The sequence below is a fragment of the Triticum aestivum genome, chromosome 4A (assembly GCF_018294505.1).
Source record: "Triticum aestivum cultivar Chinese Spring chromosome 4A, IWGSC CS RefSeq v2.1, whole genome shotgun sequence".
Lineage (NCBI taxonomy): Eukaryota > Viridiplantae > Streptophyta > Magnoliopsida > Poales > Poaceae > Triticum > Triticum aestivum.
Window position 1 is genome coordinate 561,505,689 of NC_057803.1, and position 15,661 is coordinate 561,521,349.

The 15,661-nt window shown below is 47.6% G+C and overlaps 1 protein-coding gene across 1 annotated transcript; it reads right to left on the reverse strand.

Moving 5' to 3' along the window:
• Positions 1-347: 347 nt before the first annotated feature.
• On the reverse strand, positions 348-2,761 carry LOC123082308 (L-type lectin-domain containing receptor kinase IX.1-like). Its single transcript, XM_044504669.1, has one exon. It carries the CDS (start codon positions 2,578-2,580, stop codon positions 472-474), a length of 2,109 nt encoding a protein of 702 aa, XP_044360604.1. The 5' UTR covers positions 2,581-2,761; the 3' UTR covers positions 348-471.
• Between the last annotated feature and the right edge of the window lie 12,900 nt (positions 2,762-15,661).

A 15,661-nucleotide genomic window follows, 5' to 3' on the forward strand; every position in this document is an offset into this window, starting at 1 on the left:
AATAAAAATAGTCCGGCTATCCGGAAACCCCTAATTCAGGACACCCTCACCACCGGTCACCGGAGGAGGCAGGGACCAGCGGCATTGCCCGAAGGAACGAAGGAGGCAGTTGTGTTCGCCTCTCTCAAGCGGTTAGGAGCGAAGCGGCTGTGGTGTGTTTGATTGACGTGTATGTGTTGGAACCAGTCTACACCAGCCCTCCATAACGCACGCCTCACGCATGCTCGGGCTTCAACTGCCCACGATCGGCTGAGCTAGATTGTAGGGCTGTTAGCTAGTCAGTTAGAGTAGTGCGGCTCCCTCCTTGTAATGAGTGTATATATCTCTCAGAGTGGATGAATACAAACTGTCTATTCCTCCTTTCCTGTTCTACAGTTTGTTCGTTCCTCCGATCGAAGTTGTACTAGAGATGCGACCATTAATTTGGACAGGAGGGAGTACATTTTTTGTCGACAGGGAAAGAAGAGCGAACTACCTACCGCTCAGCAAACGCACCGACTGTTTGGACCCAACGGGGGGAATGCTCGAGGTGGTAGACAGCGTCTGGTAGTCGTCGGCGGCCGGAGGCTGGCGGCCGTAATCGTGAGAGCTCATCCCGTGCTTTGCCTTCGACGCGTCCTCCGCGACATGCTTCTCAGTCGGATCGTAAGGCATCCGAGGGGGCAGCGCCGGCACCCTGGCGGCCATCCCCGAGCGCAGCACCTCGACTGCTTCCCTGATGCTCGGCCGCGCCCTGGCGTCGGGGTGCGCGCACCACAGCCCGATCACCAGCACGAGCTCCACCTCCCGAGCGTCAAACTCTCCGCACAGCGCCTCGTCGGCCGCGTCCAGCACCGCGCCTCGACCATACATTCCCCATGCCCACTCCACCAGCCGGAAGATCCTCGTGTCGCCCGGCGGCGGCGGCGCCATGAGCCGCCTGCCGGTGGCCACCTCCACGAGCACGACGCCGAAGCTGTGCACGTCGGACTCGCTGCTCGCCTTCCCGGTGGCGATGCACTCCGGGTCGAGGTATCCGGGCGTGCCGGCCACGGCGGTCATGGTCTGCAGGCCCACGCCGTGGTCGATGAGCCGTGCGAGGCCGAAGTCGCCTAGCTTGGCGCCAAAGGATTCGTCGAGCATAATGTTGCTCGGCTTTATGTCGCCGTGGACGACGCACTGGCCCCACTCCTCGTGCAGGTACAGCACGGCGGCGCCAAGCCCGAGGATGATTCTGTACCTCGCCGGCCATGGCAGCACCGCCGTTGCGCCGTAGAGGTGCCGGTCGAGGCTTCCGTTGGGCACGAGCTCGTAGACGAGGAGGAGCTTCTTGCGGCCGTCGCACCAGCCTATGAGTTGCACCAGGTTGCGGTGCCGCAGCCGGCTGATGACGGTGACCTCCGCCGTGTACTCTCGCTTCCCCTGCGCCGAGCCACCCCTGGAGAACACCTTGATGGCGACGTCGAGCTCATCGACGCGACCGCGGTACACCGACCCGGACGCGCCCTGCCCGAGCTTTGTCTCCTCACAGAAGTTTCTCGTCGCTGCCGTCAGCTTGCTCAGCTGGAACGGCCGTGGTCCCGACCCTGACTCGAGGTCCTCGTCGATCGCCCACGGGTCCTCGTCGTCGCCGTCATCGTCGTCGTCGTCGGCGGCAGACTGCTCCTGGCGTCTCGACCGCCACAACAGCACCCCTACGGCCGTGCTTAGCAGGAGAGCCAGCACCGTTGCCACGGTGACACCGGCCACGAGCCGCACAGCAGTGCGCCGCGGTTGTGATTTGTGAGATGAATTCGCAACCAGCGGCAGCGAAGAGCTGAAAGACCAGGACAGCACGTAGTGCAGCGCGACCCGCTCTGAGTTCGTCGCCGCTGAAAAGCCGACGATGACCTTCTCCGGCAGGAAGCTTCGCAGGTCAACATTGACGCTGAGATCATGGGTCGCGCCGTCGCTGCTGCCGTTGTGCAGCATGACCTCGAGCTGGCCCGTGCCGCTGTTGTAGTCGATCCGCCCGGACATGACCCGGCCGACGAAGCTGTCGTTCGGCAAGGTGGTGTAGCTGCCGAGCGAGCTGATGTTGTTAAGATCGACTCCGATGTGACGGTCGCTGGGGTCCCACTCGTCCCTGAACGTGTCGAACTCCACGGCGACAACATGGTCACCGCCGGTGGCGCCAGGACTGAAGAGGCCGAGGTAGCTGCCGTAGGACTCCGCGGGTAGGCTAGACGGGACGTCGACTTGGGAGGTGAGGAAGAAGGCCATGCCATGGGCAACCGGCTGCCCCGGCACGGCGTCCATGCCGAAGGAGAAGATGGTGGTGAAGCTGGCCGTCTCGCCGGTGGCAGCGTCCCAGAGTTGCACCGGCTCGGGGTACACCAGGCGGCCGATGTTGTTGGTGTAGTTATTGACGCTTATGCTGGTGAGGTTGGCCCTGTGATCGCTGATATTGCAGTCATCCCCGAGCGCGCCGAAATCGACCTTGTTGGTCGTGTTGATGGAGTCGTACCGGAAGCTGAGGGAATCGGCATGGTAGAGAAAGAGAGAGAGGAAGAAGACACGCTGAGTAGTAGCGCATTTCAGGGAGCACGGGAGCTGAGCCATTGCAAATTAATGGTGCTCGATCTCGTGCCAAGTTATGCAAAGAGAAATTAACACCATGCATGCTTATGTAGGTAGCACTCCCTCCCTCCCTCTGATTTCTTTTTTAGTTTGCGTGTTAGATTTATCTAAGGTCAAACTTTGCAAAGTTTAATCAAATTTACATTAGAAAATCAGAAATAATAAATCCCGAACATTCGGATTTTGTCATGGCAAATCGAAACATTTTTTATCGCAACTTTGGTTGATGTGAGTATGGCAAGTTTAGTTGGTAGGTATGACAATTTATGTAAAAAGAAGTAAAATAAGGACAAAATTGTAATGCTTAACAACTAAACTTGCCATTCTCGTGTTAGCATAAAAATGTTTGATTTGCCATGGGCGAATCCCGAACATTCGCGACTTATCGGGGTCCTATAAAATATATCAACATCTACAATACCTAATAAATATAATATAAAAGTATATTTCATGATGAATATAATGATATTAATGTTGTATTTTGAATGTCAATAATTTTTTTATAAAATTGCCCAAACTTTGGACAGTTTGACCGGAAAAATCTAATAAACGGAGTAAAAAGCAAAAGGAGTTGTAACAACATAGAACGTATACATGGTAAAAATATATTCTATAAAAAATAATTATTTTGTGGGGATGTTGACATTTTATTCTATAAATTTACTCATTTTTTTAAAAAATAACATAAGACAAATCTAAAACGTCAATTAATTTGGAGCGAAGCGAACTAACCTGTGCCCTAAAATAAATAGTCGACGCATATATTCTGAAGGGTCTGTCTAGGACACATCTAGCCCGTTGTCCACTATGTTTGTGGTCTATTTTTTGTGTCAGTTATTTTTGTGGTATATTTGTGGGAGGTTAGATGTGACATCCTTAAAAAAACATCTAAATGTGAATCTTTCCCTGCTAATAAAGCAGCTAGCGCCTCTGGTTGTACGATGTTTTTGCAAAAAAGTCCCTGTAGTTTTTGCTATTCAATCCGCAATCCTCACAATAAGTCAACCTGAACTGGTACGTACGTGAGAAAAGAAAAAAAAACCATCCGCATGCACGACCGTGCCTCCCGATCCCATCTCAACCTGGAGCCCGCCGCCGCCTCCTCTCACGTCCCGCCCCGCCTCACCGTGCGCCGCCGGCCGCCGCCGCGCGCCGCCGTCGTCGCCTACCTCGCCGGTGCGCCTACCCCTACCCCAGGTGCCCCCACACCCGCGGCCTTCCCCTGTCGGTGACCCGCGGCCTTCCGCCGCCAGCGACGCTCGACGCCGCGGCCGTTGGTGGATCCGCCGGGTCTCCTCCATGCTGCTTCCACCTCGACAATGGTTTCTCCAACCACGCCGGCTTCGCCGCTAGCCACTCCTTCCCCCACCAACATGCCGCCCTCCAAGTGGACCCCCTTCTCCGGTAAGATCCCCTCCCAGAGCAGGACGGCGAGTACGACCCAGCCCCACCCGCGCACGCCGCCGCCCCATCCGTCGTGGCGCCACCTTCCCCCTTCTCTTGTAGAGCAGGCGACAAGTCCATCCGTCATGGTACTGCCTCACCCATCCCCTGTAGAGCAGGCAACAGCAGAGCTCCTAGCCAAATAGTTCATGAATTCTTTTGTGTGAGATCAATTTTATTGATTGTTTCAAATGTAGCAGAAAGAGACCATTACATGGATATGAATGGAGGTAATTTTATAATGCAAGATTAGAGATGGAATTTACTTTGCATAGTCTGTCACAAGATAAAGGAGGCAGTGGATGGGAGTGATACAACCGGAGCTGTTGCAGTACTGGCAGGTTACAGAAAGCATGTAAGAAAAAAGTTCTTTCCTTTCTCTAATTGACTTTGCATTATCCAAAATGATTAGCTGATGACATGAGGGAGAGGGGGATAGACCCCTTTGGCTACTGCACTAAGGTTATGCCTACAAATGTGCTACTCATATTCCACTTTTAGATGACAAGCAGCTTCAGAATTCAGATCCTTTTGATTTGCATTTCAGATCATCTTGCTCCAACTTGGTAGTAAACGACCATTTTTGGTATTCACATATAGCAGTTCTTTGGTTCTTCCATTTGTACATGGACTTTCAATTTTCCCATCTGCTAACAGAAGAAAAAGGCAGATAGTTTGTACACTTGTTTATTCACCTAGATGTTCTACAGCAAGAAAAGAGCATGATAAACACCATGTGTTGGTAGTCTTTCTATTTGTCCTTAGCTATTTGCATTCTACTTATGTTAGCTCAGCTAGGTCTTGATCGTAACAAACACTTGCAAATATATGTCTCTTGTGTACATAAATATGTGCTCTAGAAGACAATGGGGATAGTGATCACAGTAATTTAATCTGCTATTTATTGTATAATATTTCTATTCAGAAGAAGAGATAGTTATATGCTTTACTGCAGTTTTAATATCTGATGAGTTGAGAAAAAAATTATTAGTCTTCCTTTATAGAGGTATGTTGCCTTGCTGAGGCTGCTCTGCTTTTGCTATATTTGCTGCTCTTGGCTATACTATTGTTCCGTATATATAGAATCGGAGAAGAGAGCAGCAGCCTATTACTACTGATTTTGTTCAAGCTGCTACTTGCTTACTGTTACACATCTACACAGGCAAGGCTGCTGCTTTCTGATTGCAATCCATTCACGATATGTAGATATGTATGCTTCTGCTAGGTACTTGCGAACAGGGAGACAACGAATGGACGCTTCAGTGGTAGCCGGCCGGTGGCCACGCATTGGCAGCCACCGCTTAGATACATAACTCCAGCCAGCTATGGTGAGCAGACTTTGATCTTGATATGTTAGTCCGAGTGGATAAACATTACTAGATGTTCAATGTGATGTGACTTTATTGGTTGGACGTCGATTAGCATATAAGTAGGACAGCCACATATGATATTTTTTCCGGTTGCCATATGATGGAAATCAGTAGCTTGATTTGTTGTTCAACAAACGTTCATGGTATGTGTGTGTGCGTGCTTTTGCCGATTCTCAAGAAAATGCTCGCTTTTTGGATGTGGTTCTTAGTTGTGGGCACTCGTCTTGCATGAAACGCTCCACGAAATCCACTCCAAAAAGTTAGATGGAGTAATTTTTAAGATGGATTTCGAGAAAGCGTACGATAAGGACAAATGGCCATTCCTCCAACAGTCATTGCGTATGAAAGGATTCGATGAAGCGTGGCGCCGCCAGGTTGAATCATTTACGTAAAAAGGTAGTGTGGGAATTAAAGTTAATGATGACATAGGTCATTACTTTCAGACACATAAAGGCCTAAGACAAGGAGATCCGATGTCCCCTATCTTGTTTAACATTGTGGTGGATATGTTAGCAATTTTGATAGGAAGGGCTAAGGAACATGGTCAAGTAGGTGGTTTGATACCTCATCTTGTTGATGGAGGTGTATCCATCCTTCAGTACGCTGATGATACAATTATCTTTATGGAGCATGATTTGGCCAAGGCGAGAAATATGAAGCTTGTGTTATGCCTATTTGAACAATTGACCGGGTTAAAGATCAACTTTCATAAGAGCGAGCTGTTTTGTTTTGGTAGAGCCAAAGACGAACAGGAGGCTTATAGGCAATTGTTTGGGTGCAAATTGGGAGAGTTACCCTTCTCTTACCTAGGTATTCCCATCCACCATCGTAGGCTGACAAACAGAGAGTGGAAGTGCATCGAGGACCAATTTGAGAAGAAACTGAGTTGCTGGAAGGGTAAGCTCATGTCCTACGGAGGCAGATTAATCCTAATAAATTCGGTGCTCACGAGCATGCCTATGTTTCTCCTATCGTTCTTTGAGGTACCAGTTGGTGTTAGGAAGAGACTGGACTTCTATCGATCGCGTTTCTTTTGGTAGGGTGATGAGCTTAAAAGAAAATATCGGCTCGCTAAATGGGATATCATCTGTAGACCGAAAGACCAAGGGGGCCTCGGTATTGAGAACCTAGAAGTTAAGAACATATGCCTTCTTAGCAAGTGGCTGTGGAAGCTCTCTACGGATAATGATGCCATGTGGGCTCAAATCCTTCATAGCAAGTACCTCCAGACAAAAACTTTGTCCCAAGTTACAGTCAGGCCGACAGATTCACCTTTCTGGAAAGGTCTAATGAAAGTCAAACAATCTCTGTTTAATAGGATGAAGTTTGTTATTGGAAACGACACTAGTACACGTTTCTGGGAGGATACTTGGCTCGGCGAGACACCCTTGGCCATTCAATATCCGTCTTTGTACCGTATCATTCAACGACGAGAGGTGTTCGTCGCATCGGTATTTCAATCTATCTTCTTTAATATTCGGTTCCGGTGGACGCTAGCGGGTAATCGTTGGGAAGAATGGCTCCGTCTAGTTAGAAGACTGATGGAGGTCCAGCTTTCTCAACAACCCGATGAATTACGCTGGAAATTGACTAAGTCTGGAGTATTCACTGTTAAATCAATGTATATTGATGTTATTAATTCGAACTCCATTCCTACCTCCAAGCATGTTTGGGATGTCAAAGTCCCTTTGAAAATAAAAGTGTTTATGTGTTTGTGCATAAACAAGTTATTTTAACCAAGGACAACTTGATAAAGCGTAATTGGACAGGACCTACTAGGTGTAGTTTCTGTGATCGGGATGAGACAATCAAGCACCTTTTTTTATTGCCCGTTGGCCAAAGTGCTTTGGCAGACGGTCCACATTGCTTTTAATATCAATCAACCGAATTCTGTTAACGCGTTATTTGGGACATGGCTTATGGGATTGAGCCTGACTTAGCGAAACACATTCGGGTTGGAGTTTGCGCTTTGCTGTGGACTATCTGGACTTGCAGAAATGATTTGGTTTTTAACAGAATATCATGTATCCAATTTTTGCAGGTTATATTTCGAACTACGACACTGATCCGTTCGTGGTCGCTACTCACCCCGACGGAGGCCAGGGAGCATTTGGTTACTGGATCTTTCCGCTAGGAGATGGTAGCTCGGGATATCTTCAACCGGTTTGGATGGCGGTCATGTAATAGGATAGGCGTTTAGTTTACCTACCTAGCTTTAGCCAGCCGGTTGTGGCGTCTGTTCATGGCTAGTTGGTGTTTCTAGCCTCTTTTTAGCTCTATGTGAGCTTTCTTTGCTTTTCATTACTTTTGGAGACTTTGGAACTTTGTTGTCACTTTTTTATTTGGTTAATAAGATGGCCGTATGCATCATTCTGATGTAGAGGCCGGGGAGTCCCCCTTTTCGAATTTTTTTGTTACTTATGATATTGAGAAAAAAATTGATCATATGATATTGTACCTTTAAATATGAAGTTCTGGCTGTGATTAGGAGTAATCAGATTATTTACAAATCATGTGCAGAAAACTTGGATCGGTTATGGTAAAACCTCTCATGCCATATGTATCATGTGGAGACCTACATATGATATTTTTTCCAGTGCTATTAGAAAAGATGTTGCTTTTGAACCTTCCATGTTGAGAAACTAAAAATAGTATTTATGTGTTTTACCTTGCTCTAATATTTGTTCCCCAGGTTGAGAATGGCAAGAAGATGCTTATTCTCCACAGTACAAAGTGCTATTGGTGCAGTTTTGAACTCCGTGCTGACAGATCATTTTCACCTGATGCACGATCGTTATGGAAGTGCGCCAACAATAACAATATAATCAAGCCATTTGAGTGTAGTGGTGGAACTCCCTAGAGGTATTCTCCCTTAAATCTTATTGTAGCCTTTATTCACATATCCTATTGTGTAGTTTGTGACAATAAGGAATTGTTATTCACTTGAAAAAATAAAGATTAAATCGATGTTGCTATCAAAAGTAAAATGACTTTCTGACCTAGATAGTGAATTTCTGAGCACCAATATATAACATATCTGAAACCTTTCCCATGTCTGTCATAATGATTGTCGGTGTCAAAACCGGCGGATCTCGGGTAGGGGGTCCCGAACTGTGCGTCTAGGCCGGATGGTAACAAGAGGCAGGGAACACTTTGTTTTACCCAGGTTCGGGCCCTCTCGATGGAGGTAATACCCTACTCCTGCTTGATTAATATTGATGATATGGGTAGTACAAGAGTAGATCTACCACGAGATCGAGGAGGCTAAACCCTAGAAGCTAGCCTATGGTATGATTGTTGTGTATGGAGTTGATTTATCAACTAGCCTGGTCTCGGTTTATATAATGCACCGGAGGCCTAGGATAACAAGAGTCCTAGTCGAATACGCCGGTGGGGAGAAGTCCTCGTCTTGATCGCCAAGTCTTGTGGAATATTCCTTGTATGCGGCAGCCGTCCGAACTGGCCCATGAGTATACGGCCACGGGGGTCCTCGGCCCAATCTAATAGATCGGGAGACGACGTGGTGAGTACCCCCTAGTCCAGGACACCGTCAGTAGCCCCCTGAACCGGTCTTCAAGTTAGGGACGCTCCTCGATTCTTTCGAACTATTCTTCATCTTCGGTTGCCGGTCTTGAAAACTGGTTCAACAAATCTTCTTTATCTTCGATCTTGAGGATCGCCGAAACGCATTCGACGAGTTTACACGTCGGGTATCCGAGGAGCCCCTTTAAGTTTCCAACCTTTATCAATGCCTTGTTTATTTTTATGCCACACCTCGGGTTTGAAGTTGTTCCCGGGAGGCATGGTCCTCTTGCGTCCGAGCTCCAACGCCGGACTACATTCGAGGTATCATTTGCAGCCGAGCACCAACGCCGGACCGCTTCCCAGCTCTAGCGCCGGAATGTATCTGAGCTCCAACGCCGGACTATGTATCCGAGCTCCAACGTCGGACTGTATATCCGAGCTCCAACGCCGAAATATATCCGAGCTCCAACGCCGGACTGTGTCCAGGCTCCAATGCCGGACTATATCCGAGGTGTCATATCACCTTGGTTCAAAAAAGTTGAAGGAGTTTAGCCGAGCTTAATGCCAGAAACGCCCTCTATGGAGCCAGCCACTAGCGCCCGAGCTTTATGCCGGACTGCTTCCGAGGTGGTGCACCACCCCGACTATGGGCCGATTTTTTGTCAATATTTTTTATTGGTGCAATTTATTCTCTGCCGAGATATATAGCCAGTAGCCCTCAAGGTGTGTATCGGTCTAAAACCCGAGATGCACATGAAGGATGACATAAGACCGCTGATCCCAGTAGCCGCTGAGACTCAGGTTGATTTGCAAAATCGGCCTGAGGATCAAGTCCTAGCTCGGCAGAATACTTCGGGACACAAAAGCGGCGTGCTCAGTCCTCAAGACTCAGATTGGGTGCGGCCGACCAACCTGAGGATCAAAATCTCCTCGAAAACTATATTGCACATAAAATTTTCTGCATTGGACAAGCCATGCAGTAGCCCCCGAGACACTGGTCGGGTGGCAACACCAGATCAGGGGATCGATGTGCCCCTTTAATATTTGTAAATAATAAGCCCGAAGCCCAGTAGCCCCCGAGCCTTAATGCGGGCACGGGTGGCCGAATTAAGGATCAATATCCATAGTAAAATCACAAATTATGTGTAATGACTCTATGTATCCAAGTACTTTACGTCATTAATGCTCGGATCCGCATTGTATAAAACTTTGTTGACCGACCATCGGCTTCCACCTCCTTGGCCAGTAGTCGAGGAGTGTTTGCCCTACTTTATAAAGCCTTTATGAGGGCAAAGATTTACAACAAACAAGGCAATCTGGCCATACGGTTTTATAAACAAAGGTACGCAGAGAGTTATATTACTGTTTAACAGAAGAAATGTATTCCAAAGAAAATAGTCCCGCTATCGGTTCCTTTCTTTGGGTTGTCATGCTAGGCATGATCATTAAACCTCAGCTCTAATGTAAGAGCAAAATATTGAAGATTTAGTTTGGGAGGCCAGTTAATAGCCCCCGGTAGTGTTTGGCGACAGTCGAGGTCAAGCCGTAAACACTTCGGCCAATGTTATGAATGGCCCGTCATAGTCATCGGATCGCTGACCAGTTTATGCTTATTGTGACAGTCAGTTTTCGGCTTTCTCCACTAAGATGCTTAACCATGTGAGCTGGAAGCACAATCGGCAGTGGTTCTCCCTTTGCACGCCTAGCCGAACAAAACGGAACGTAGGAAGCAAGTGCAGGAGCCGGGCAACCCAACTATTGACCGAAGACACAATTCGAAACCGATGCATATATAGCAATATCTGAGAATGTTTTTGCCGAATCCCTAAAGGTGTCTGGCGTTGCACTGCGAGACTAATGCTGGAAAAGCACAAATAGTTTAAAAGTGCCAAAAAGCTTGGAAAACCAAGAAACGTCAGTAAAAACGTGACGTCTGAACAAGATCAAGTGTTCGGTGCCAATCCGAAAATTGGTCTTAGAAAAAGGAAGTGCTTCTGTCGTCCTTTAACATGACACATCCTATCTCAAGACTTCGAGCGGGTCAGCCTACGGCTTCAACCTTCTATCCCGAGGGCGGAGTACTTCTTATTAGGCCAGTTTAGCAAACTAAACTCTAGCGGCTTTGAGAGAGAAATTAGGCTCCCCGGCTAGTGACCGCACACTCGCGTCGAAAAAAGGAGTGATAAATAATAATAGAACTTTGCAACGACTGAGAAGAAGAACACTTATTATAGAATGGCTCAAATAAACTTAAGAGCCCCCCAAGTGACTTGGGTAGAAGAATGATTGCATGTACCGAAGTACTTATATCATATCTATGTTCAACCAAACTTTAAACGCGTCTTAACTGACCGTCGGCTTCTCCCTCTTCGGTTAAGGACCGAAAAGTGTTATGTACTCCATCGGTCGAGAATATCGACGGTGTTTCCAATAACCAGGCAATCAGGCCATAAGGCTGTAACAGACAAAGCGCGCTCAGGGAACTTATGCTATATTACTGCGAAGAGTAAGAAGCATCTTCGAAGAAAATAGTACCCCCACCGATACCTTTCTTCGGTGCTCATTGTTATTATGAGACTTGTGCAATAGATTTTTTGTACTCATGAGTTCCGTTGTGTGCCGACCATCATTGAATAACTATAAGAGCGCTAGCTTTCGGCTTCACCCAGTCTGAGGTCCGGCTCGGGTGACCCGATCGTGACAATCGCAGAGGTGCTCCCTTTACTCCCTAGCCGAACAATCGGGAACGTAGGGGTAAACACAGGAGCGAGGCAACCCAGCTTGCAAATCGCTTAAGTCAATGTGGTGCATATTGTGGCGTAATACACGAACAAGGAACGAAGCCGTACAAGTATAATCATATGCAACAGGAAAAACTTCCTAAAGGAAGCCCCAAGTAAATGGGGTATTTGAATTTATGTGTCACAAACAAAGTTTGGACAAGAAATTTTTTACAAGCAACTTTTTTCCAAAAAAGTATAATGCTTGGTCGAACCGAACACAAGTTAGAAATTAAAACTTTGAGCATGAAAGCGACTTAGCTGGTTAATGTGTTCGGTATTGATGACGCGGTCCGAGCTTGATGCGGGGCAAGGTTCCATCCCCCAAGCTGGTCCTGAGGTGGCGGAGCGAAGAGCTCGACACGCCGAAGTGGTGACATAGCATGGTCAATGCAGACCGGCAGAGTGACGCCGAAGTCCCCGGATCATTTTCCTGTGCACAAAAAATAGTGCAAATCAGAGATAGTAGTAATAATGATAATTTAAAAAAAATCGTTGCATAATAAATAATTTATGCAAAGTGAGTAATAAAAGAAATATGGCCTGGCACCGAAGTCAATGTCGATGCAGGACGTCGGCGTGATGCGGTAAAGGCGTGGCAAAGCCTGAATTCGCAGGTCGGTCCGAGCTCCGGATGCGACGTTCGCCGGACTATGTACGGAAATTGACCGAACCACCATGCGACTATCGTGAATGCGGCTACCATTTGATAGACCTGTGTACATATGATGGACAAACCAGAGTAATAATTCTTTGGGAAAAATGAACCCAAACAAGCAAAAAATATTAGGAATTGATAGCACATGGTTTATTTGTTGTAGCAATCCGAAGAAAGGTGATTCCCAAAATCGGGACTCGATCCGCACACCCATTGCCTGATGGGCGATAAAACGACGGCATGGCAATGCTGATAAAGGTTGGCTCGCCGAGGCAAAGCCCTCGGCCCAGCTAACATGACGGAGCTGGTCGGCTAGTGACGCCGGAGTGTCCGGAGTAGGTTGATGAAGAGATGACGAAGCCCCCGGTCCAGCAGAGATGTCGAAGCCCCGATGTTAGCCGATGAGTCGAAGTAGGTCGGCGTGATGGACACCAGCTTGAAGAAGCGATAGTGCGGCCCTATCGATGCAGGTCGTGACGTGGTCGATGCCGGCTTGATGAAGCAACCGTGCGGCGATGCCGGTATGCCCGCTCTGTGTAATCCGTGGGGCGGCGATGTTGGTGATGATTTATCCTTCGCGATGCCGGACTCTTGTTCGGCTTGCCGAGATGATGATCCGAAGAAATTAAGCTCGTCTCAACAAAGCGACGCCGTGTCTTAGGGCAGGTCGGCAGCTGTGGAGTAATATTGCCGGACTGGTTTGACACCAGCATGATGTTGAAGATCATGTTCAAAAGATCTTAAAGTTAGTGGGATGTGTTCGGAAACAAAACACAATACCCCATACAAAACTTCCTTCAAAAGGGATGTCCGAAATCCCGTTCAGAGAAAAGATGAAATCGGGTCGGATTCGTTTTCGCGCAGAAAACAGATCCGAAAAGTGATGCACTAATCGGAAGGTTTCGGAGTTTGGACGGTCGGATCGAGCTAAAATTTTGAGAGGTGGTAGATACAGGAATTCCGCAGCCGATCAACGGTTGGATCTTCCAAAGGACGTCCGAGCGAGAAGCTGGACACCACGCCCTAAACACATCCAAATTCCCGTCCAGATTTGACAGGGCTCCGGTATATCGTGGATTGCCAGAGATTCCTCCATCGAACTCGACGAAATTTTCCAGGGTTGTTGTAGACTCAATTCCGCACAATTCCACCAAAGAGATCGTCAAAGCGATACTCGAGGAGGTGGTGGCAGCAGATACGAGTTCGCTGTCCAGAAAAACAGCACGATCGCTTGAGGGCAATGTTGACGTTGAGCCCCCGAGCTCCATGGATGATTCCTCCGTGATCTTGATAGAGATCGGAGTTGATGTTTGATGAAGGCCCTCGTCCGAACATGGTGATCCGAACACGGGGCGCAATTCTTGGTCGAACCAAGGTGACCAGTCGAGCTGGTGACGAAGATGCCGAAGTCGCAGTTGATCTGCAGGCGAGCCATCGATCCTTTTTGTTGATCACACAGCGGAACTCTCAATGAAAGCACCAATGTCGGTGTCAAAACCGGTGGATCTCGGGTAGGGGGTCCTGAACTGTGCGTCTAGGACGGATGGTAACAGGAGGTAGGGAACACTTTGTTTTACCCAGGTTCGGGCCCTCTCGATGGAGGTAATACCCTACTCCTGCTTGATTAATATTGATGATATGGGTAGTACAAGAGTAGATCTACCACGAGATCGAGGAGGCTAAACCCTAGAAGCTAGTCTATGGTATGATTGTTGTGTATGGAGTTGATTTAGCCTGGCCTCGGTTTATATAATGCACCGGAGGCCTAGGATAACAAGAGTCCTAGCCGAATACGCCGGTGGGGAGAAGTCCTTGTCTTGATCGCCAAGTCTTGTGGAATCTTCCTTGTATGCGGCAGCCGTCCGAACTGACCCATGAGTATACGGCCACGGGGGTCCTCGGCCCAATCTAATAGATCGGGAGACGACGTGGTGAGTACCCCCTAGTCCAGGACACCGTCAATGATCTTTTCATTTTTCTTTGTATATTAAACTAGATAATATTATTCTACATTATTTTCAACCGCTACCTTTTATCTGTTTGCAGTATGACTGTATGGTTTTCATTTAAAGAAGAGGCCCAACAATCTCTTTTGGGACTTTTTATCACCACATATATAATCTTATTAAACTAGGAGTCGAGAACTACAATTCCCAAAAAGATCATATATGCTTGATGTGCATGAACATATTGCAGGCATAGGTTCCAATGATGATTCAGTTCCCTGCACAGCTTGACCAAGAGGCATCTGTTGCATGAGATGTTGTATGCTCACCTCTCAGACTATCTGTATTCTGATTTGCTCACTAGGTCGCCGGAGAAGAGGAAGAATGGGGAAAGGGGAAGCAATGGGCTGCGGCGGGCGGACAGGCACGGGCGAAGAGGTGGGTCCCGACGGCGGGCGGACGGGCACGGGCGAAGAAGTGGTGGGTCCCGCGCTTACTGGACAAGTGGTGGGTCCCGCGCTTAAGTGGATAAGTTGTGGGTCCAGCCCATAACAGCTAATGAGGGCATCAGTTCAGCTTAAGGGCCATGTCGTGTGTGGGCTATTTAGTCGCTCAAAAGTGTCGCCCAAAAGTCATTCTGTCGAACAACGTCGCACTCCATCCAATTCTCACGAAAGATGTCGCATAGGAGCTATTCACCCATAGTTGTACTATACAGACCAAATGTTCTGCTGTTCATGTACATGAACAGGTGAGTTGTTCTCACTCTATGACCTTGTCCCATTTAAGCTTGAGATTTGAAGCAATGTGTCCATTGCATTATCTGACAATGTTTGAGGAACAGTGGCAGGTAAAGTAAACTGGGGGTCTACAAGACATACATCTTCACTAAGATTTCTGAATTCTTCAGAATACGCAATCACCAGCAGGAGCCAAATATACATAAGAACTTTCAAGGCAGTTTTCCAGCTAAATGCAAATTAGAGGAATTAAGAAAGTAAGGGAAGATCATACATGAGATCGCCAGACCATAAGAGGAGTGCTGTAATGGAAAAAGGAAATTAAGTTGGTACCTGTCCTTGCAGTTTCTATCAGATTGGCATCAAAATTCATCCGAAAGTAGAGAATAAGCAGGCGAAATGGGAATTGCATAAGCACATGGTTTTAAAATATGTGATGTCTCCAATGAAAGAATGAAGTTTAAAGATGTGTGGCCTACAGTACGCTGTTGTTAGCTATCGTAAAAGTGGCTTTTAGATATTGGAATGCCACTTCAAAGTTCAAGTGAGTACGAGCCCACAACAGAAGCCGGAGATCTAAATTGATGCCCAAGCAATTTAG